The 22,972-nt window shown below is 35.2% G+C and overlaps 3 protein-coding genes across 4 annotated transcripts; 1 reads left to right on the forward strand and 2 right to left on the reverse strand.

Annotated features, from left to right (window-relative positions):
* Window positions 1–1,809: 1,809 nt before the first annotated feature.
* Window positions 1,810–4,534, forward strand: LOC132178720 (leucine-rich repeat protein 1-like). Its single transcript, XM_059591237.1, has 7 exons — window positions 1,810–2,093; window positions 2,210–2,342; window positions 2,974–3,045; window positions 3,505–3,648; window positions 3,782–3,853; window positions 3,949–4,020; window positions 4,141–4,534. The coding sequence occupies exons 1-7, from the start codon at window positions 2,009–2,011 to the stop codon at window positions 4,217–4,219; spliced, it is 657 nt and encodes a 218-aa protein (XP_059447220.1). The 5' UTR covers window positions 1,810–2,008; the 3' UTR covers window positions 4,220–4,534.
* Window positions 4,535–5,632: 1,098 nt separating this feature from the next.
* LOC132177571 (uncharacterized protein At2g33490) lies at window positions 5,633–13,434 on the reverse strand. Its single transcript, XM_059589945.1, has 11 exons — window positions 13,135–13,434; window positions 12,647–12,719; window positions 11,758–11,832; window positions 10,880–10,941; window positions 10,730–10,798; window positions 8,961–8,989; window positions 8,651–8,858; window positions 8,301–8,561; window positions 7,844–7,897; window positions 6,556–7,549; window positions 5,633–5,895 (listed from the first exon to the last, which is right to left on the reverse strand). The coding sequence occupies exons 1-11, from the start codon at window positions 13,246–13,248 to the stop codon at window positions 5,885–5,887; spliced, it is 1,950 nt and encodes a 649-aa protein (XP_059445928.1). The 5' UTR covers window positions 13,249–13,434; the 3' UTR covers window positions 5,633–5,884.
* A 2,935-nt stretch (window positions 13,435–16,369) lies between these two features.
* On the reverse strand, window positions 16,370–21,196 carry LOC132179254 (pyruvate dehydrogenase E1 component subunit beta-1, mitochondrial). Of its 2 annotated transcripts, none has more exons than XM_059591936.1 (16): window positions 21,080–21,196; window positions 20,813–20,860; window positions 20,591–20,665; window positions 19,976–20,056; window positions 19,862–19,888; window positions 19,687–19,749; window positions 19,330–19,416; window positions 18,737–18,862; window positions 18,459–18,592; window positions 18,294–18,366; window positions 18,120–18,185; window positions 17,409–17,447; window positions 17,206–17,330; window positions 17,004–17,118; window positions 16,724–16,829; window positions 16,370–16,583 (listed from the first exon to the last, which is right to left on the reverse strand). In XM_059591936.1, the coding sequence occupies exons 2-15, from the start codon at window positions 20,834–20,836 to the stop codon at window positions 16,761–16,763; spliced, it is 1,104 nt and encodes a 367-aa protein (XP_059447919.1). In that variant the 5' UTR covers window positions 20,837–20,860; window positions 21,080–21,196; the 3' UTR covers window positions 16,370–16,583; window positions 16,724–16,760. The 2 variants fall into 2 exon arrangements, with proteins under 2 accessions (XP_059447919.1, XP_059447918.1); XM_059591935.1 differs by having other exon boundaries at window positions 20,789–20,860.
* Between the last annotated feature and the right edge of the window lie 1,776 nt (window positions 21,197–22,972).

Raw genomic sequence — 22,972 nt, forward strand, 5'->3', positions numbered from 1 at the left:
ATTCCCTAGGGACTTCCTTTCTACAATTCGGTTGACTTATTGTTACTCGAATTTTCCTCCTTAAAATTGGGCCTCTCAATACCGAATCTGTGTAAAAACAATTTTTTAAAATGAATAAGAAGCACAGGAATAAAATTTATGGGACATAATAAACTATGTGTTTACCCTACCACCACAATTTTCCATCATGTTATTCTCTAATTAATGCCCATGCACTTCTGCGTTTGTCTATAATCTATATACTCTAATATTCTTGTTCTTCAAAAAGGGGTTTTTTTTATTAAAAAAAAAAAAAAAAAGAGAGTAGGAGGGTGTTTTTGTCCTCTATGCTTGTTTTATTTTTAACTTTTAAAAATGAACATAATGCAATCTGAAAAAGTAGGCAAGTGTCAGTTTACAGATGCCAAGTCTCAATTATTCTGGTCTCTATTGGTTTGGCTCCGACAGGGTTCAAAAATTCTTTGGCCAAAAGAATTCAAAGGATATGTCTGGATTCTCCCACCCATTTGCCCTTTTCATTTCTCAATGCTGCCATGCACGCACCCCGGCCCCTACACTACTCTCTAATTAATTCTATTATGTTGTTTCGGAGATTAATATATATATATTAAAGCATCATGGATTCATGGGGACTTGAAGGCAATTGAACAAACATTTTCTTCGATCCTCACCGCTTACGATTAGATACTTCATTACAAATTAAAATAAAGGTCGAATAAGGACCATATATATGGTACCAAACTCTCAAGATATGTTTGTGATATAGAAATGATTAGTTTAATTGAATCGAGATATCATCTAAATTAAAGCTAGGCTGCAGGTTTATGTCCTTACAAAATTTTCTGTAACCATTTTCTAACGGATAAATATTAGAAACATAAAATGGGTCAATTTTTCGGAATTTTTTTAACAAAACTTTCATCATTCCAGTAATTTAAACAAATAAAATAAATAAATATATGGCATGATGAAGACTACTGTGGTCCTTTCGGCCTACTCCAAGTCTTGCTCCACCCAACATCACTTTATTAGTCCCCTACTCTATTGGCCTCCTTAGTAGTAACACAAGGAGGCATGTAGCTAATTAGCCGGCCATAAATTAAAGAGTAATATTATAATTAATAAATTATATTTTATTAATCAGCTATTTAATAAGGGTTGATTGACACTCGATCGTGTCACTCGCACTTGAGCATAATTAATAAGATAATAATAAGATAAAATTATAATATTTAACAGTAAACTCAAATAAATGTGAAAGAGATAGAGGGCCGGGCAGAAGAAAATTTATTCTCATTCATTTTTGACTTAATGTTGAACGAACCTCGTCATCAATGCATCTATAAAACATACAAGTCTTTAATATGCTACTACCCCATCCTCATCCTGATGTGTCACATCAAAGAGTTGTAAAGGAATAAATATTTTTGTTGCATATATAGCAATATTGTAGTTAATTAGTCTAGGCATCCTAATACCCCCCCGGCCCCTTTAGTACATGCAAGTTAAGAATTGATCGAGGTCTATTTTATGTTGTAATTTTGTTTTATTTGTATTATTTTAAATGATTTAACAATATATATATATAAAATCGAATTTTTATAAATAATTGGATCATGTGATTTCACTTATCGCCCTCCCCTTTTTCCCTCCACTTCTTTATATATTATTTAACTTTATCCACATTATTACAAGTTTGATATATATATATATATATATATATATATATAGTGGACCGAAAAAGAAAAAAAAAAGTAGAAATATTTAAAGATTGGAATAATTGTTTTGGTTTGGGTATACACTAAAATACAAGTAGCAGTCCTTTTATGGGCTCTATAAATTCTCCCAACAAAGCTCAGATTCCTTGCGTCCTTGCTTAGAAGAAAGAGGCAAATTAAAGCTCGATCTCTCGCCCTCTCTCACAGTATTCATATAAGCAAGCATCTTGACTTTGAAATCCATTCTTTGAGTTTTAAGTTTTAACCCACAGATTTCAAGGTTTTTGGTCATGAAGATCTGGGCCATGTTTCGTCTTCTTGCTGCTTTTCTTCTTTTATCGACCTTTTCAGCACCTGCAAATGCGAACTTAGAAGGTATTAATGCTTAAAGAACCATTTGTATTTGACATATATATACTTAAAATACTTTCTTGCCTGCTCCTATATATATATATTAATTCTTTAATGGTTTCATGAATTTGAATCAACAGGGGATGCTCTTTACGCGTTGAGGAGGGCTGTGAAGGATCCAAATGGGGTTCTTGAGAGCTGGGATCCGACCTTGGTGGATCCCTGCACTTGGTTCCACGTTACATGCGACACTGATAATCGGGTTACCCGACTGTAAGCCATATTATTCCCTTTAACTTTCTCTTCTTCTTCTTTTTTCATTTTTAATTTCTCTCTCTCTCTCTCATGTTTGTCTGTAGCTTGTGTTTATTTCTTTTGTCGGTCGCTTAAGTTGGTCTTTGTTTGTAAACTTGTCTAAAATTTGTCGAATAATTTTTTTTGCCTTTAAAACAGATTTTTATTTTCGAATATATATATATATATGAATTGAGATTAGGAAAATAATATTCTTCTTATGGATGAACCGCTCCCCTTCTCTTGGAGGTAGTCGATCAGGTCACTCTGAAACTCTGCCTGTCGGTTGTTAATTAAAGACAAAGGACACCTTCAGCTCTGAGTTTGTCTATTATGCATGTATGAGATTTATTGGCGGATGGCAAGCTCTCCCATTTACTACTTTACTCTTTTAAATCATGTAAATATACATTTCTTTTTCTATATATATATAAAGGAATTAAGAATTAATGAAACTCTTATGTAATATTGAAGATCGAACTGGCCGGGGTCAAAATAAAATTATATTCATCGGGTAACTCAAATCATATTAGTTTTGGTAGCAGATGTATAAATCATGTTGTTATATGTAATCTTTATCAATATTTTAAGTGGGTAATGATATTTGCAGAGACCTCGGAAATGCAAAGCTGTCGGGCAGTCTGGTTCCCGAGTTGGGGAAGCTCGAGCGTCTTCAGTATCTGTAAGTAGATTACTATTGTTTATCCAATTTTTCACATTTTTATATTATATATGTCTGGTGAAGTTTCACTTGATTTAAAAAATAAATAAATAAATAAACAAGTATGCAGAAGAAAGGGGGAGAAAAAAAGTTTGTATTTTAATAAGGTTTTGTTATTATTAAATTAAGGTAGATAGTAGATACAAACAAAAATTACCAAATTTAATAGAGGCACGTAAGATGTAGCAGATATATATATAAATATGTAGAGATGGAGCGGTGGAAAAGCTAGCATTGATCAGTACATCACCTGCCCTACCAGCCAAATAGGCAATATTAATTAATGGATCTGGTGTTAAAATTGGCTACGCGCAGTTAATTACTTGATTGTGCATGAAATTGATGCTGCATTTAATAAAACGTGGGCGGTACTGGGCATGGTTGGTATATGTAATATGTATGTGTTTGCTGTTATTGCAGGGAACTGTACATAAACAACTTGGCGGGTCCCATACCGGAGGAACTGGGAGGATTGAAGAGCCTTCTGAGCTTGGATCTTTATCACAATAACCTCACCGGATCCATCCCTCCCTCACTCTCTAAGCTCTCCAATCTTAAATTCCTGTAGGCATCAAAAATCATGGTTTCAAATTACTTTTCTTTTGAAAAAAAAAATGTTTTGATAAATTTAATTTAGACTTTCCTCTTAAATATGAACATGTTTTGCTAGTGGTTTACGTAATCTCTATCCATGCAGGCGATTGAACACCAATAACCTGACTGGAAGAATACCGAGGGAACTTACCAAACTTGGAAACCTCAAGATTTTGTAAGTTTTAATTCCCTAAAATACCCTTCTCTCTTCGTTTAATTAATGTTTATTAATTGCCCTTATTAAACAAGTACTGAATGTGAAATGTGTAGTGACGTGTCAAACAACGATTTGTGCGGTACATTTCCAACCTCGGGCTCGTTTTCTAAGTTGTCGGATGAAAGGTACTGATAGATGATCATTTAGAGAATAAAAGCTCTAATCAAGTTAATGCGTCCCTTTTTTTATTTTTTTATTTTATTTTATTATTGATCATTTACAAACGATTGATTGTTTGGATGCAGTTTCAAGAATAATCCAAGACTTGAAGGACCAGAACTGATGGGATTTGTTAGATATGATGTTGGAGGAAGCTGCAAATGATGTATCAATAGGGCAATAATGCGTTGCCCAATCCTTTTGTCTTAATGTCTCTTCATATGAAAGAGCCTCGTGGTTCACTAATATAATCATTACTTAGTGTTAATTACTAAACACCAACAAAGCTCCTTATATTTAGTATAGGGATTTTCATTTCCATATTTAAGATTCAAGTTTCAACCACTCGTTTTTCCAATTTGATGATGTAAATTTGCTCCTTTCTTGGAGCTGTCGGGGTGGTTTGGTTTGTGGATGGTTTTTGTACCATATATATATATATAGATAAATATGGAAATAAAGCAGGGAAAATTTTGATCCTCCCCATTGTGTAATGTTATCATTAATCACATAAGATTGAACTTGAATAACAATCCTGCTTGGTAAATTAGATTGGAGGAATTTCCTCTTACCCTAATGTCAGATGCATTTTAGTCAATTTAGTAAACCAAGTGAAAATTCTTGTAATCTTGTTTGAAGGAAAACTGTCTGCCTATAAGACATTGATACCACTGATTACTTTCTTAAATCCATTGGGCAAAAAGGGTTTATATTAGGGTTGTGGCTTCTGTCCCTAGTTGTTCCAAGACAAGGATACAACTGCACATTCCGAAGGCTGTTGTTATGTTTAGACGTTTCTCATAATTTGGAATTAGGGCAGACAATATGAGCCAGAAATTGCAGAACCTTAAGAGATAAATGATTCAACAAAATTATGTGAACGCTGAAACCACAAACCAATACTAACAAACAGTTTGATTACTGTGACTAGTTTATCAAGGGAATTATAGTTGAATAAATTGCTCATTAGGAGTAATAAATGTAACTAATAATGTTAAATATTATTTGTACAGCACTATAGCCCACGGAAAGGGAAATTAATTAATACATATCAAGTATTATTAAATCATGCACTCTGTGAGTTTTTTTGAGGGGGTCCATTATACACCCTGAGATTCGATGATGCATATCATCCAATAGCTCAGTTGATTTTTTTTCTTCAGGCGGGTGAATTTATCATTGTGGGACAGATCTAATATTTTAGCTAGACAGCAGGCCACTGATTCGGATTATTTCACAAATCCTATCACTACGAGGCAATTTCTGAGGACAAAAAGAATTCCATCTCCATTATTTTATGTTGTTGACACCAACTTTCTTTCTGGGGCAAATTCAAATTTTATACAACAACCAAAGAAGCCCTTCCATTAAGTTTTTAAAAACTTCCAACTCCTCGGATAAAGCACTAACATAGTTTTAACTCATAAAGGATGAAATTCTAGACTCAAGTTGGGTTAAATGCGTTAATTGATTATTGTTGAAACAAACCAAGCAGAAAAGATTTCACCTGGAAACTCAGGTACAAGATAAGGAGCTCACATGGACCGTAAGAGGGAGGAAAGAAAACAGTGACTCAACTATTATTTGCTTGCACTAGATAACACATTCCTCAAAAATGATGAAACACATTGGAATTTTATTCAATGAATCTATGCCAAGTGCCCATCAAACTAAACAATTGGTGAATGCAACAGATAACAGAAATAAACAAAAATTATAATGAACATATTTACAGATCTACCGCCATACCAATTGGTGAGAAACAATCTCGCTCCCACAACTTAGGGTTGCCAAATCGAAACAAAATTATCACTGAATATGTGAATAGACTCAATCCGCACCTGTGTCCAAATTTATCAACACTTAGAAACAAATAATAGGTCTTACACTCACACCAGGCAGAAAAAGTAGTAGACATCCACACTAATAATTTGTCAACATTAGAAACACGTTTGTTAGCTAACTAAGTTAGGAATATTAGTTTTTATAATAGGGGGGAAATCTGGTGCACAAGAAAAGGAACCAATCCCCCCTCCTCCCCCCACCCCCACCCCAAATTGACATATAGTAATAATTGAAGCATGTGTGTTTTCAACATCTTCTGAAAAACAAATAGGACTTACGTACTAGATGTTGAGTTGTTTGAGTTAGCTTTATATGGATATAAGTAACTTGGCTCTTTCTATTTTTTGAGGGATATTCAGCTACCAGCCAACAAAAGGCCAATATATAGTGGTTTGGACCGTTTGGTCATCTAATCAAATCCTGATCTGGATGGATCTATCAAGTATGTGTGCCATCATTTAGTTATATATATATATATATATATATATATATATTGATAAGTAATCGAAGTATCAGTAAAATCAGTTAGTTCTATATGGGTCCTACAAAGTGAATTTCCAGACATGAAACATATCAGATCATTAAAGCAGCCTCTAATGTCTATATCTAGGCATAATATATTTTGTGGAAAAGAGAAGCATCAGTTTCTACATTACCTCTAATATGAACGGCATGAGTGACTGTCTCAGAACCAGGTGATGGCTGCTGGTTGCTGGAAAGGGTTATCGGTGTCAAAGGAGGCGAAGCAACATCTTCAACCTTCTCTGTGCCACGAAGAGCTTCCAGAGGCTTGGATGCATGTGAAGTCATCACACTAGGACTACTTGAGGGTATAGAGAAACTACGTGCAATGGTTTGAGGAGGCGTTGGCAGTGGAGATGCTGCATTTGACACAACCGATTTCCTTTTAGCAGAAAGCTCTTGATCCCTGGACCCCAAGGGAGCTGAATGACCAGTGAAATCCATAGGTCTTGAAGACTTGGAGGTTGAACTTGCAGGGGGCCTAGGAAGCTCATGAAGCTCACTTATTTTAGGTGAGGAAATATAAGTAGGGGAAGCAGTTGGAGATGTTGATGGAACCTGAGACATTGGATTTCGAAGAAGAGGTCCAGAACACAAATGGGGGATTTCCACTGAGACAGACTTGGTAGACCATGGCTGACTTATCAATGGACCAGAAAAAGCATGTCTTTTGAGTTTTTTAGGATCAGAAGCAGCAAGCCTATAGCGCTGCAAAAGTAAAACCCTATCAGCCGAAGGAGGGGGCAGCCAAGTGGATGCATTATTGTTGCTCTCCTTGAGTACAGACTGAGCACTTATAACAGTGGGTCCAGAGGATTTCTCATCTACCAAAACTCTTTCTAACTTCTTTTGTTCCAGTGGAGATGAGTGCCACAAATTCTGAGTATGCTTGTTTAGAGTAGTCTGTGTTTTATGAGGAATTGGATTACATGATCCTGTAGAAATTGAACTCTTCGTATCAACTGGAGTGGGTAGTACATACGTGTGCAACTTCCGCGTTGATGATAACAGCATCTGTCTTGTTTTTTCAGCAGAATCAAATTTATTCTCAGCGAAAAGTGGGGCTGATTGGCTGCCGGGCCTAGCTCTATAGGAAACAGAACTCTGGCGAAGCCTGTCCAGATTTTCCTGCAAATATGATAAAAGGGGAGCATACACCTCAGAAGCTATAACATTGATGTTTTCTGCATCCTGAAGATCTAATCTTTTAGAAGGGAAATTAAACATAATAAAAGGTCCAGGATCTGGAGTGCTTTATGGGATTATACACATGCATTTATGCAATTACTTTTGTTATCAGATCAAGCATATACAGATTGTTAGCAGAAAATTGTGTTTCAACTTTTTAAAACATTGTCTAAATTGCAACATATATCCTGCTCACTATGAACGAATGAATCAATAACAGAAGAGGCTCTTCACCTTGACAACTTCCACAGTTGTAACCTGGGGAAATGTAATGTCCACCTGATCCAGCTGCATAAAATGCTATATAGTTAAGTAACAAGTCAAGCTGAGATACAACTTTATGGCAAAATTTAATATTTCAGAAATCTAAAAATAAACACAACCGTCACTGTCTAATTTATTTGTTATGTTAGGGCATTGATTAACACAAATCAAAATTCTTTCTTTATCTTCAAATTGTGCAGAACTATTTCACAAAAGCGTGTCATTGCCCTTGGCGTGTTAAACACAAAATTCTTGGAATCACGAGAGAGATATGAGCATCTATGCTATCATATGCATGACATTGAAGCTATTATGAGTTAGTATTATGTGAAATAATTGTACGTGTGCATCATGTGGTTATGTATCCACTTATTTCGGATGCACTTTAGTACTTAGTAGCCAGAAGCAGAAGAAAATAAATCTTCACCTCCATTAATTTTTGGGATGTAGAAATGCTGTGCTCAGTATCATTTTGTCCATAGTCAAAACTCAATTCCCCATCATCATCCTCATCATAGTCATCGTCATAATCGTCTTCTTCACTGTTGTCATCATCATCATCATCATCGCCTTCATCCCCATCATTAAGTCCACTGAACTGGTAATCAATATGCTGCTGTTCAGTTACCAATTTCACATGTGGTTCTACTGCCTCAAGAGTCTTGACTGCCTTCTTGAAGAAGCACAACTGTTTTCAAGCAGAAAAGAGACAATCATGCAACACGAAGAATGATGGTGTTTGATGAAGAAGATGACGTAGAAGAAGAGAGAGAAAACCTGAGCAGCATGGTGACGAGCTGCCTGTGTAAGAAGACTTCGGGATTGTCCCTGCTTCAGAGATTTCAACCGGAAAACAAATAAGGTTGCTTCCTCATCGTATTCATCACGAGCAGTTTGTACCTGCTGCATAGAAAAACTGTTTCCTTTTCCACTTCTTGATCGCCCTTTTTCTCTTTGTCTTGTCATCATATGCTCATATACATCTCTGCAGATCACATACCAAAATAAGAATACACACACATACACATATATGGATGTAAGTATAGAGAGAGAGAGAGAGAGAGAGCGAGAGAGTAAATTTTTTAACCTTTTTTCATCACATTGTCGCTTCATCTCCTGCATCAAGAAGAAAGGAAAAACCTCATTGACTGTTATTCTATATGGCCAATAAATTAAAAAACAACTATGCAATTGAATATGCATACAGAAGCAGTATCTGCAATGTCAAAATTCTGCCCATGAAAAACTAAGCATTTGGTACACAGACGCTCGTGCTCCAGGAAGGAAAGTAATCACTAACACAAAAATATAATAATAGGGAACATCAATGCCAACAAACAGAGTTCAAATCCAATAGTCCTAATAATTCTATATTTAACTATAATCTGCATATTTAGATATAAAAATAAGGCCTGAAAGACAATTTTCCCATAAGCCTTTACAATGTTGGAAGCATCTGAATTTTCTCAAGGGCATCCATGGCCTTTCAAAATCTTTTTGCGAGTCTCTCCATGAAAGAGTCCATAGGTTGGTTAGTATACTTAGTGTTGAGAATACATGTGTGGGTGTAAGAAGATTGAGTCTCACATTGGAAAAATGTCACAAGAGTAAGTTGTTAATATCGCATAGTTAGGACCAAACCCTTAGGCTTAAGCTTTTAAGTTAAGTGGTGTTCCAACATGCTATATTATGGTTTCATTGAAAAAGACTCCTCAATGTGATAATCTCCCTAACAAGTGATATTAGGTTGATGGTGGTGTGTGATATGGTGGGAGTGGTGCAGGCACAAATAAAGGATCCCTAGAGTAGGAACAATGGTGCAAGGTACGAGCATGGATGAGGGTCTTACTATAGGAGGAAAATTGCATGGCACAGGAAAATCCATATAACCCTCAAGTGATCCTGGAGATGGTGCATAAGATTGATAAGAGAAAAAAAAAACCCTATGTTTGAGGGAGGGTGTAGCAATGTGGTGATGGCCTCACACGTAAGGGGGAGATTATTGAGTATACACGTGTAAGCATAAAAAATTGAGTTTCACATTGGAAAGATGTTCGAAGTGTAAGTGGTTAATATAATATAGTTGGGACTTGGGACCAAACCTTTAGGCTTAAGCTTTTTGGTTGAGTAGTGTTCCAGTATGCTATATTATGGTTTCACTGAAAGAAAAATTAAAAGTTAAAAAAAACTCTCCAATGTGTTAATCTCCGTAACACTTAGGGATGGACAACCACCACCAGCACAGAGCATTGACCGGGTCCTCTTTTTACCAACATTAAGCTCTAACTAGGATAAGGTCCTTTCCATGGTGCATTTCAAATGACAGTAGAACCTGATTTGATCAGCTGATCGAGCTGCCATAAGCTCGCGCAATCTCTAATTAATTCCTAGGTCTACTGTTTACACATTCAGTCCTGCCATTGTGTACCTGGGTTTTTTATTTTCTCATATTAGAGGAGAGGCTAATAGAGCCACTCACTGAGTTGCCGCTTCCTTGTTAAGAAGGAAGCTCCAGACTCTGCCACCTTCCCTCCTTGGTTCTCCCCAAAATCCTCCAGTTAACTTCAAGTTTCAGTATTTTTATCAGTCTCCATTCTTGTTCTCATACCTCTCATACCAAAAGAATAAGATGCGATAAATGAAAATGAATGTCACAGCAGGGTGTTCTACATATATTCGGAAATAGAGGCTCAACAACTAAACAGATGCCCAAAAGGGGGGAAGAGAGCAAAAAAAAGAATGTAAATCAATATCTAGGATGCAAACAGCAAGATCATGCCAAATTTATGCATGGGACAAGAACCAATATGAAACTTGTCATAAGCTAGTTAGATTAAAGAATTCATACAAACAAACCTCAACTGTTTGAAGTTCATTAAGAAGACTTTCTGATGGGTTTATGATTGTCTGGGATATATGAGAGCGCTGAAATATGCAAAGCAATAACTCATTACCAAGGCAAAATCAAGGAGAGGTTTCTTCAATATTTTATACACAAGGACTCACATAGCTATCAATAAGTTTCTGCAGTTCAAACTGTACTTTTCCTAGCATTATCAGAACTCTGCCTGCACACGCACAAAAACAACTAAAGATTATTTTGCCTCTAACCACAATGAAACAACCACAATATAATGATGTGCATTCCTGACGAAAAAATTTAAGAAATTAAAGTTGGAGTAAATTGGTATGAATCAAAAATGATGTTGTGCATGAAATTACCATAAAATATATGAAACTAGGAACTAGAAGTAGATATGGATTCCTAGTTCCTACAAGACTACGCAAAGCCAAGTTTACTTGCTGAGTGCAATAACCACACAGTAGAGAAAGTCAACTTAATAAAAATCTTAATGTAAACACAACCACCCCTATTAGGAGAATTAGATTTGAGAAAAAAAAAAAAAAAATCAAATACATTAGTTGGGGCATTGTTTGCTTTCAAAAAGGAAAGGAAAGAAAAAAATAACGACCAGCTCTATGATTTCTTATGCGGGTCCAATAAGTCATAGATGCTACTTCAATATTTAAGCTTTTGAATTATCTTATGTAGGTCCAAAAGTTATAGCTGCTACTTGAATATTTAAGTATTTATGTTTTTTAACAAATTTAAAGAGTAAACAAAATCCAAAAACAAGATTTAAGTCTTGCCTAAAGGCAGCATGGGGCTGGGGTAAGTCTTACTTGAAACCAACACACAGAAAAGAGACATGTTCCTTTTCTTATTTTTCAAAGCTGAAAATACTCAAGGTGACAAGATTTGATCCTCTGTGAAGCTTAATGTAAGTCTGAAGCAGTAAATCACTTACTATTTATTCATGTCAATAAACAAACAAAAAAAAAAAAAAAAAAAGACAAAAGAATGAAGTTTTCCTTCACTTTACCACTGTCTTCATCGTCATTCAATGCTGTTTTCTCAAGAAGACAAGCACCTATTTCCCCCAATGACTCTGAGAACTCTGAAAAACAAATGGACTGCATAAGAATACTACTACTTGAAAACGAGACAGCACAAACTAATTCAAAATTTAAAATGAGTAGATAGACATTTCATCCTGCCAAAGCTCAAATTCAAAACTCAAAACTCTGTGACATGGAACACAGTCACATCATCATTTGACATACACAAGTAATACAAGCTATATTATTCACCGGATGCTAGTTCATAATATCTGACTGCCTCCGGCAAAGAAGAAAAAATATAATTCAAATAAATCTGGCATTTCAAGACATGCTATTACTTTAGTGCCAAGCCATTTCAATACAACATCACAAGAAACCCAGCTTCAGGCACTGATAAGAGACCAAACCTCCAGAACCAAGGTAGCTCTTCTCTAATATACCATCATAACGTACAATAATTTATTTTTTTTGATAAGTATAACGTACAATAATTTATTGATGTCACATTATCAATTTTAAGCAAAATTCTAGTGGATGCCATCCAATTTTCTAGTGGCAACCAACAAGACCACTGCCTAGACTTGCTTGTGCGTTACATAACTATTATAGGAGCCAAATCCAAGGATAAATTACAGACCCAATTGCGAGTTCATATCATGATGCAATGTTCTAGTGGCAACCAACAAGACCACTGCCTAGAGTTGCTTGTCGTCCCATAACTATTATAGGAGCTAAATTCATGTACGAAATACAGACCCAATTGCCAATTCATCACTTAAGACAAGCACTCTGGCACTTTTCTCTGATGATACACACACAAAGAATAAAAATAGCATATCAGACAATGAAATGAAGAACTAAACAAAGTACCATAAGCACTGTTTGTGGTCGCTGCAGCCGCAGAAAGTAAGCTGTCATAGCAGTCTCTCATTTCTTGCATGCCCTGAAAGAACAGAACTCTATAGATTATAAACAACTTTATAACACATTATTTAAGCAAAACATTCTGTGAACTCGACCAAGTTTCAAGCTGTAAACAATTTTCGTTCTTCAATCTCAGCCAAATAATAAAAAAAAATAGAATTCCCTTCCGCAATTTAAAAAAACCCTAGCATTTGTGGTTCGTCATGAATATGATCAATCCAAATAAGTTTCCGGTCAGGACCGAATGCCCCCGTACAAAGAGGAAGCCCGATCAACACGTTTGGCTGCTGGGAAATCATAGGAAAAAGGAGAAGAAAGCTAGAGAATTCACACGAAATAGGTCGCTCTTGCGAGATTCGTGACCTCATTTTCGTTCCTCTTCCTTCTCACTTTATCGGCAACAAAAAAACATAAGAAAGAAGAAGAAACCGTACCTGCGCAGCCTGAGCGAGCTCGTCCAATTGCGCCAAAGGCAGAATATCTCTCCGCTCCTTGGCCTCTGACTTGTTTAGTCCGAGACCTCGTAACTTTCTCAGCGAAGTTTTCATCGATTCTGTATCCTCCTACTCCTACAATCTCTCTCTCTCTCTCTCTCTCTGCGTCTTTGTCTTTGAGCTCTCCTCTAAATTCAAATGCAATGAAGAAGAAGAAAAAGAAGACGTCGAAGAAGAAAAAGAAGAAAAAGAAAGAAGCTGGAAATGGAACAACAATTTCCTCTTCAACTCCACCATTCTAATGGTTACGTCAGGGTCAGAGAGACGACCTCCGCACATTAATTACAATAATTACGACTAATACTCCCAATTCGTTACCACTACTTTGAACAGAAAAAAAAAATAAACATAAAAAGGTGGACCGGTAAAATGGTGTTATTTATTTGCGGAAAATTAGTAGAGCTTATAAAATAAAATGGTGTTATTTTTCCACCGGAAGGAACGAAGGCCCATTCCATTAGAGTCAAGTGGCCAATCGAGGTCTGCCACGCCAGCATCTCAAGCTGAATTATACATATAAAAGAGTTCAGTTTATTTTGGTGAGTTTAATTGGTCTACATCCACTTAATTAAATTGCCCGCCAAAACAGTTGCCCTGCTCGTCAAACTGACTGCGCCTGCGATATATATATATATATATATATTTTCATTACTTTTTTATTTAAGGGAATAAAGGTAATTGTATTTTGTCGAATGGCAAAGATAATTCTTTTCAAATGGTATTTTACCTTTCTATCTTTCTATGCACACCCATTTGGTTGAAAATAAGCCATTTTATTATGTTTTTATATGATGACCATTCCTCAAGAGTCAAGATCACCTTCCTTGCATTTGCATGGACACGCTTTAGCCTTGTCCATTAAGAACTACTTTTCTTTTCTTTTTTCTTTTTTCTTTTTTCTTTTTTCTTTTTTTTTTTTGTCTTTTCAGTTGAGGTGACCACACCCTCTCCAAGTTAACAATTCAAAATCACCTCTTGAGCCGCCACGCGTGTCATACCACAAAGAGAAATAATACAACTACATTTTTATCTTATTTGGCTAATATGACATTGTGAATCAGTTCATAGATCAATTTTTATTTTAAAAACAATAGTTTAAAGGTTAATAGACAGTATCACGTCAACAAAGCAAAATAAAAGTGAGATAAAAATGTGGTGTATATTATTACAATAACAGAAATAAGACCAAATTTTTTAAATTAGAGAGTTTTTGTAGTTATCTACTCAATGCAATTGGACAAACTCTCGATGGAGTCTACATGCAAAATAGATCTCGAGCCACTTGTTAGGTCAAGTAGGCTAACAATGTCAAAGTCATGCATGTTGTGTATATGGTGCTAGTTTTCTTTGTTTGTTTGAGTGTTTCTTAAATGATAGTGTCAAAATTCAAAAGTTTTCTTCGCTCCTGTCAGCACTATATCAGATAAAAATTAAAAAATTTAAAAAATAAAATAAAATAAATGCCTCACAAAGAACAAAGTGAGAAGACTATTAGACTCTCTCTAATCAATAAAGTGTGTTTTGTGATGCCTAAGCTTCTTATTAGTCTCCGAGTACTATCCTTACTTCCAAATGACTTTATTAATCACAGAGCTAATGGCAGCCATCTAGAGGATTCACTCAATTTGTTTGGAGTGATCCATCATGCGGGAAGTGGACCGTCCTAAATCTAAGTATATGTTTCAAATTTTTAATTACCATGCATTTATATGGATAATATATGTTATCTAACTTTTCTAGCATTAGTCAATATTACGCTTCACTTCATGTTTTCGTCTTCTGTATGATTCATCGCAATGTTAATTGGCTTGCTTATCATCTAGTTAAATATATTGCTTCTACAAGTCAAAGTGGAAGCATTCTGCATTTTGTGTTTGCCCACATTTGTGATTGTTTCTATATGTGACCTTAACCCTCTTTAGGGTTCTATCTCCTGTGTCTTGTTGTTCCTTTGCTCTCTTTTTGGTTGTTTCTTTGTTGTATTGTCTTCTCGCACTTTTCATGCGAAATTACCCATTGTAGACGATTTTGTATGCGCTTGTGGCGGCAAAAAGAAATTGTCATTAGGTGATCGATCATTGCCCGTATGTGAAGAGTTTTTTGACTTGCATTTTGTCTCTTGTTACTGAACAAGGACGGTCAAGAATAAATCTCCTATTTCTTAGCACAAACCCACTTAATGCTTGAAAATGTCATGACGGTCTATATTCAATGACAATAACTGAAAATGTCATGTTATTGAATAATAGGACGAAAGCCTTAGCTCTATGGTGAAATCTCAAGTAGGAATACTATAGTTATGTTGCTTAGTGAATTTGGACTAGTTAAGATACAAAACACTTGCAATTATGCTGTCATTTTGCAATTTTTTCTTCGAAAGTCCGTTGTAATTTACACTTCCGATTAGTAAATCCTATTGTTGCACTTACAACAATACAGTAAGAGCCATTATTTTATTTTATTTTTTATTTTTACATTTCCACAAAAAAGAAGAGGAAGCACAATTCGAATAAAAAATCTCCGCTTCATGAGGCGTGATCTTCGGCTAATTGAGATACCCCTTGAGGACAGTAAGAACCATTATTAAGCATATATAACGGTAAGGGTTTTGAATTTTGTTAACCCTTACTAGATTAAAGACAATACCTGCATGAAATGGATGCCAAAGAATATGCACCGCTGGGCTACACCATCTAAAAGACCCGGAAGATCTCTATAGACAATAAAATCATCTATATACAACGAATGCTGCGTTGTGTGGCAGTTAATAACTTAATATAAAGGGGAAAAAAAAAAAAAAGCGTTTTTATCCTGTAGCTTGATTTTTTGAAATATAACTTTCTAAGATTTGAAAAGTACTAATCACTCTTTAGAGTAAGCAAAAAGAAACCAAAAAAACAAATTAATTCATACCATTAGAAACTTGACATGTCTCCAAAATTAGTGATAATCTTGTCTAACTCTCAACCCAACCCCTTTTTTCTTATTTTCTTCTCACCCTTTATGTCATTTATTATCCTTTTTCTTTTCTAAGCTTGACATTTATTATCTTATGCGCTATATAGTTCTAGCATCCCTAAGCTTGTACAAATCACATATCTGGCAATTGTAGCCAGAGAGCTACGAAATTAAACAAATATCACCAGGAGACAAACTCAAAACAATACAAGGGACCTAACAAGAAAGTAATGCACTGAATAGGAAAGCCAAATAAAGTACCTTTGAAATATGGATTCAAAAAGTACCAAATCAACTGCCAAATAAAAAATGACAACAAAGAGTCACAAAATTTCCAACCTCTTGAGTCATTGTTCTCCAGGTTATTTTAACAAGCAGCTTCTTCCCCATGTTATGAGAAGTGAAAAAAAAATGTACAATCTCTATCTTTCCTGAAAATTCAGCAGTTATTCACATTTATCAGAGATTATCTAAACCGAAAGTCAGGTCATTCAACAAATCATGAAACTCATCTTTAATGGGTGAGAACTTCAAAACCCAAAACATAAGCAGCCGCCAATTTAACTATAACCTGGATTTGGAAAAGATTTTGGACGAAATTGGTAGAATTAAGCAGCTGCAGCCAACGGTACAGATCTGTAGCATGCTCTCTTGGCTGCACGAACAATGTCTTCAACCTGTACAACCATGAACCAAGAATTAAGAAGAAATTATACCAAAACAGTAAATAGGACTCACATTTACACACCTTCAAGCAAGGAACAGTATCATTACATCAGTTCCCATATCTTACCACAGGTGCAAACCTATCAATTTAACTACAGATTGTCGGGTCAATAGTAATAACTGACCTGTGGGACAGCCATCCTCTCAAGATTGGCCGCATAAGGCATTGGAACATCAGCCCCAGCAATTCTCTCAACTGGTGCATCAAGATAACCAAAGCTCTCCTCAATAACAGATGTGCTGTTTGTAGGAAGAAGCACAACATAAGTTCAATGGATTCAGAAAACTGATAAGCAAGGGATAAATATATAGTGGAAAGAGATGAACCAGATTTCGGCTCCAACGCCATGCTGAGGAAATCCTTCTTCAACTGTTATCAGTCTGTTGGTTTTCCTGACAGAAGCATTAATTGTCGATCTGTCTAGTGGCCGAATTGAGCGCAAATTTATAACCTAAATTGAGAGGGCTAGTTATTAATGTGTCCACAACTAAAAGTAGGAAGTCGTGAGAATTTTAAGTTCACTCTTTACCTCAGCACTGATACCTTCCTTTGCAAGAATCTCAGCCGCCTGAACACAAAAGCAGTACAATTATTCCTAGATGGAGGGGGACACACACACACAGATCTTGACTAGAACCCATGGAGTATATAGATAAAAGCTTAGATGAAGTGATGTTAGCATTATAATTGAGAATAGTCTTAAATTCTCGTAAATATGATTAGCCTGGGACAAAGAAGCTGACAAACCGCATATTCAAGGAACAATCCCTGAAAGAGTGAAGCAGAGGAAACACACAATGCAATGTCACACTGATAAGAGCACCAAGCCCTTTATCAGCAATATGAATCACAGTACAAGAATTATTGCTTTACAACCATGTGAATCAACTCCATCTGAGGATCTGAACCATGCCATATCTTCGATAGTAATTGGGGCTCATGACAAAGCAAATAATATATCTGAAAGAAAATAATATACCTGAACGATGCCAGAGCACTCAAGCATATAGTTTCTAATTATTGCAGTTGCAACAGTCACAACTATTACACCTAATGCTAATCCTTTGGACATTAATACACATGCTTCAATACATATTACATACTTCGCAATCTTCTTTTTATTTTCTCATCTTGCATATTACATATTATCACTCGTCAAGAACCAGCCAGGTCAATTTATTTCTTAGAAGACAGAAAACAACATAGAAATAAACATCTGAAGGGGGTATGGGAGACAAACCTTGAGAGCATATCCCACCATTTTTGAAAAAGCTGTAATAGTCACATCCTTTCCTTCTCTCTCAATCTGTGAACAGTAGACAATAACAAAGTGAACAAGAATGACATTATAATGAGAACACGGCAGAATAACAGTAACAGGAACAATCATCTTTGAGATAATTCTTAACGTCACCTTAGCTTTTCCTATTGGAAGGCAAAAACTGGAATCAAGAACTTCAGCTGAAACAGGGAATGACTCGCCATATCTGAAGCACAATATTTACATCAGTAGCAACAATGTTTAGCATGATATTCATAATCCTAATACATCACAATCACAATGCACTGAGATACTCACAACAGCTCATTTTCAAGGAAAACAACAGGATCAGGATCCCTTATTGCAGCCTTTAGCAGTCCACGGGCATCTTCAGATGAGTATGGGCACAACACTTTCAACCCAGGGCAGGCGGCATACCATGCAGCATAACACTGCATTAAACCAAAATAAAAAATCAATTATATTGAACATCGACACATGTTTGGCTCCCTTTACTGTAAAATGAACCCCAAGCATGCAGTGTCATAAAGGACATTAGGACAAGCGGTACACAAATAAAGCCGGCGAAAACATACTTGAGAGTGCTGAGCACCAACTCCAGCAGCAGCACCATTAGGCCCTCTAAAAACTATAGGCACAGATATCTGGCCAGAAGACATATAGTTTGATTTTGCAGCAGAATTAATGATGTGGTCAATTGCCTGCCGCGATAGATAGAATGAGATTCCAAGAGGAAATGAATGATTTGAAATAAATTAGAAAGCCAAACCAAAACAACATACAAGTAATACAAAGAAAAATTTAAAACTGAACACCATCAAGATAGCTATAAACTAATTAGAAAAATGTACTATAAGTAAATGAACCAAAAGTCGAGTTCAAAATTATCAGGAGGCAATACCCATTATCCTTCAGAGCAAGACTTCTATGTATGTTAGTTATTAGAGAGAGAGAGAGAGACAGAGTACAGAAACCACGGTATCTTGATATCATCTTCTTGGAAAAACAAGAAGTTAATTTTAATATGTTGAACTCTACTAGATGTTCGAATTATGTCATATTTGGGTGTTATAGGGTACTTGAGTGGTTGAGTCAACACCATAAAACGTCTGAAAATAATCTTAATATAGGTTTCAGAAAGTTGAATACAAGAGAGGGGATCTCTAACCTGCATAGAGAAGTTAAATGTCATAAACTCCACAATAGGCCGAAGACCATAGTAAGCAGCACCAACTCCAATCCCAGTAAACCCAGCCTGCAAAATATTTTCAGAGAAAATGGTATTGGACAACTGCTACCAAGTAATACAAAAATGAATTATACATGTATATATCCCTTTTGGAGAAAAAATAGGAGGCAAGGGGTGGGGAGGGGGGAAAGCTAGGAACAGCAAGAAGTATCAATATAACATAATGACATAACCTTAGCATATAAGGAGGGTTGCAGTATCATCACTAATCTACTTGACCAACTATAGAAGCAACCAAAGAACCAACAAATAGAGGACAAGTCAAACAGAAATAACCTCCGTAATTGGTGTATCAAGAACCCTCTCAGGACCATACTTTTCCAAAAGCCCTTTGGATATCTATACAAAATTGGAGATTTAAGAGCTGATTATTAGACAAATATAAAGTCAACATCTGGTCTTCACAGGACATGCAAAGCTACGAATTCATCTTCAAATATTGAAGTCTAACCTTGTATGCACCTTGATATTCCCCAACCTGCACTCGAGAGATAAAACAGGAGCATAAAAAGAAAGGAAAAAGATAAAATCCAGGAAATACTAATTTCTTTCTACTTGTCCTCACCTCTTCACCCATCAAAAATACTTTAGGATCAGCAGACATTTCCTCATCAAGTGCAGAGTTTAGAGCGTCTCTCACCATCATCTGTCAATAATTATCATTTCAAAAGAAAAATTCAGTGTGTTGTGAAGAAGAACCAACATGAAGGAGAAGAGACAACTTCTCATATTATAACATCCAATAGAAAAAGACTAACCCTTTCAACTAAACCTCCACACCTCACCACTGGGGTGAAAACAATTATAATTCAGGCAGGAAAAAAAAAAGGGGGTTTTCGGGTTCCTTAGCTGATGCCCAAATCTCCATACATACATACTCGTGAGATCGAATTCTTACAAAAATTATTTAGAAAGTATAAATTTTTTCTACGATGTCCTCACCCCAACAAAAAATCAGCTTCCTCATAGTCGATTTTCAAATATTTAGAAAAACAAAGTGACAAACTTGAACGCCGTGAAGAAAATAACTTGCACGCATCGAACAATTGAGACAGATTTACGCTTCACATATAAGCTCAGCACGTGAAGAAAACATTTGAAAAAAAAAAAAAAAAAAACGCCAATCCATTTGAAATGCAACGAGCAGCACAGAAATTTATAAAAAAGCCACTGCCATTACCTCTTTTGCTGCTGATGAGTAACTCCTCAACGCCGACGCAGCAGAGCGAGTCCTCTGTAAGGACTGTCCCAAAATCTGCGCAAACCGAAATTAACAACTAAGCTAATCAACCTAATCAGAAACCATTAAAATTAAAACGAAAATGTGAACCTAACATTTACAAAATACAAAACCAACAGATAATCTTGTCGGATGTACCATAAGAGAAGACCCAGCACCGACCTTTTGCCTCAAAGTCCCCAACATCTTTCTCTCTTCCACTCAGTCTCTCTAATCAAACAAAAAATCGAAAATACAATGAGATTATCAGCGATTCATATCAAATCGATACACATAGATGAAAGACTTAAAGAGATCGATAAATAATAATAATAATAATAATAATAAAATTAAAAAAAAAAAAAACCCTAAACTTTGTCGCAAATCGTATAAGAGCGATTCAAGATTCGGGAATAAAATCAGATGACGGAGATTTAGGGAAATACGGACCTCGGAATAGGATAGTAGTGGTATCCAATCGGAGACGAAGGAGATGTAGAAAAAGAAAATGGACGTGAAATGAGCCGATTTCGATTTTCACTGTCCTATATTATATTTTTTTTTTTTTTCTCTTCCTATTTTATTTCTTTTCTATTATTTTTTGGAGTGGAACCATTAGTACTGCGGCGAGTGGGGAATATTATGCTGTGGCAGCGTCAGTCGTACGCCCAGCCGTCAGCTTGTGGTGAGGTTTTGTTAAATTTTACATGTCAAATATTTAATAGAAAAGTAGCTTAGAAAAATATATATATATATATTTGTTTCGATAGAAAAGTAAAGAAAACTTAGGAGCACCCACATATAGTTCAACAAAATATAATAAAAAAAAATACTTAACATTCAGCTAATCAAAATGGCTAAGAGTCTATTTGAGATTGCGTTTGAGAAATAGAACTTTTAAGTAAAAAAAAACTTTCGGACAAAAGCTTTATTCTTAAGTTTTTGTCAAAAATATTTTTAGCTATTTTTAGGTTTTTTGACCTTTAAAATCACTTTTAAATTTATTTATTAAACTAGTATTTTTTTTAAATAAATTTTTTGAGTGTTAAAAATACTTTTTAAACCTTTTAAACACAATAACAAATAGACTCTAAGAATTTCATCACCATAGCTCAACAACTTACTCTTAATAATAATAATAAGAATAACAAAAAAAGTGGATTTTTTTTTTTTTTGAAGATAGAAAAAATAGATAAATAAAAAATAAATAACTAAATTATTGAGTCATATATTAAATATTTGTTGAGCTGAGTCATGAATGCAGTCTGCCGAGTCGCTATTTTTATTTATCAATAGGGGATTTTTTTTTCGTTTTTTCCCTAAATTGCGAAAAGTAATACTTCATCGCCGCATGGCGCATAGGGACATCTCCGCCATTGTGTAGAAGCATTAGGGTTATAATTGGCAGAGAGGTTGTGGTTCGCGGTCAAACGGAGGAAACGAAAGTCTGAAGTGATGGTTCTAGACTTCTAGCGTTCAGAAGGAGAAGCCAATTGGGTTTCATCATCATGTACTTGCAAAAGAGAAGTAACAACCTTTACCTACCTTTTTTTAAATTAATTACAAAACAAAACAAACTAGCAAACACCCGAGTGACGAAATAAACCAGTAAATTTAATTAAAAAATATTCTTCAGGATTAACCGCTAAATCATCGACCTTTATTTCACGAGGTTATTTATAATGTTCTTATAGATTTTGATGAAAAATATCACACACCCTTCTACTCTCAGTGCATATTCTTTGATAAAAATTATTATTAAATTCTGTATTAATCACTATTGAGTTTTTGATACCATAGTAATTTTTAGTGCCATGTCAATATGTGTTTAGGATTATCAATTTTGATTGGTATTATAATTTGAGATTTATTAATATTTATCCTATCATCTAATTATAACTAAAATTAAAGAATGACCAAATTACATTCTTTTTCCCCTTTTAAGTTACACTTACATTTTTAAATTATGCGTCACTGCAACTCGTATCTATAAACTATCAAAATGTTTCAAATTACCCTTTAATCAAGCTGAAGTCTTATTTTGAATGAAAAAATCCTCATATATTTTGAAGTTACTAATTTACTATCGGTTTGAAAACACATAATATTATGCAAATGTGGTAGATACAGGATATGGTTGGACGATCATTCCTATAGCAAGGGTGGAAATGGCCACCTCTATCTATTGTGAAAGAGAATGATAGAATGTAAAGAGCTTCACAAATAAAAGATAAAATACTCTTAATTTTGGGATTAATTTAAATGATATATAGAATATTACAAATTAGTTTAAATCATGCCTTTAAATTACAAATATTTTTATATTAAACCCTAATTAATCCT

Source organism: Corylus avellana, chromosome ca4 (assembly GCF_901000735.1).
Source record: "Corylus avellana chromosome ca4, CavTom2PMs-1.0".
NCBI classification, from domain to species: Eukaryota; Viridiplantae; Streptophyta; class Magnoliopsida; order Fagales; family Betulaceae; genus Corylus; species Corylus avellana.

Excerpts from the sequence above, each read along its gene's own strand:
- LOC132178720 (XM_059591237.1), top strand. The coding sequence starts at position 2,009 with ATGAAGATCTGGGCCATGTTTCGTCTTCTTGCTGCTTTTCTTCTTTTA. Across the intron at positions 2,343-2,973 it reads GATAATCGGGTTACCCGACT|AGACCTCGGAAATGCAAAGC; the intron begins GTAAGCCATATT and ends TGATATTTGCAG. Across the intron at positions 4,021-4,140 it reads TCTAAGTTGTCGGATGAAAG|TTTCAAGAATAATCCAAGAC; the intron begins GTACTGATAGAT and ends GTTTGGATGCAG.
- LOC132177571 (XM_059589945.1), bottom strand. The coding sequence starts at position 13,248 with ATGAAAACTTCGCTGAGAAAGTTACGAGGTCTCGGACTAAACAAGTCA. Across the intron at positions 10,799-10,879 it reads AGAAACTTATTGATAGCTAT|CGCTCTCATATATCCCAGAC; the intron begins GTGAGTCCTTGT and ends TGCATATTTCAG. Across the intron at positions 7,550-7,843 it reads CAACTGTGGAAGTTGTCAAG|GAAAATCTGGACAGGCTTCG; the intron begins GTGAAGAGCCTC and ends TCATATTTGCAG.
- LOC132179254 (XM_059591935.1), bottom strand. The coding sequence starts at position 20,836 with ATGTTGGGGACTTTGAGGCAAAAGGTCGGTGCTGGGTCTTCTCTTATG. Across the intron at positions 17,119-17,205 it reads GGCGTTGGAGCCGAAATCTG|CACATCTGTTATTGAGGAGA; the intron begins GTTCATCTCTTT and ends TCCTACAAACAG. Across the intron at positions 16,830-17,003 it reads AGAGGATGGCTGTCCCACAG|GTTGAAGACATTGTTCGTGC; the intron begins GTCAGTTATTAC and ends ATGGTTGTACAG.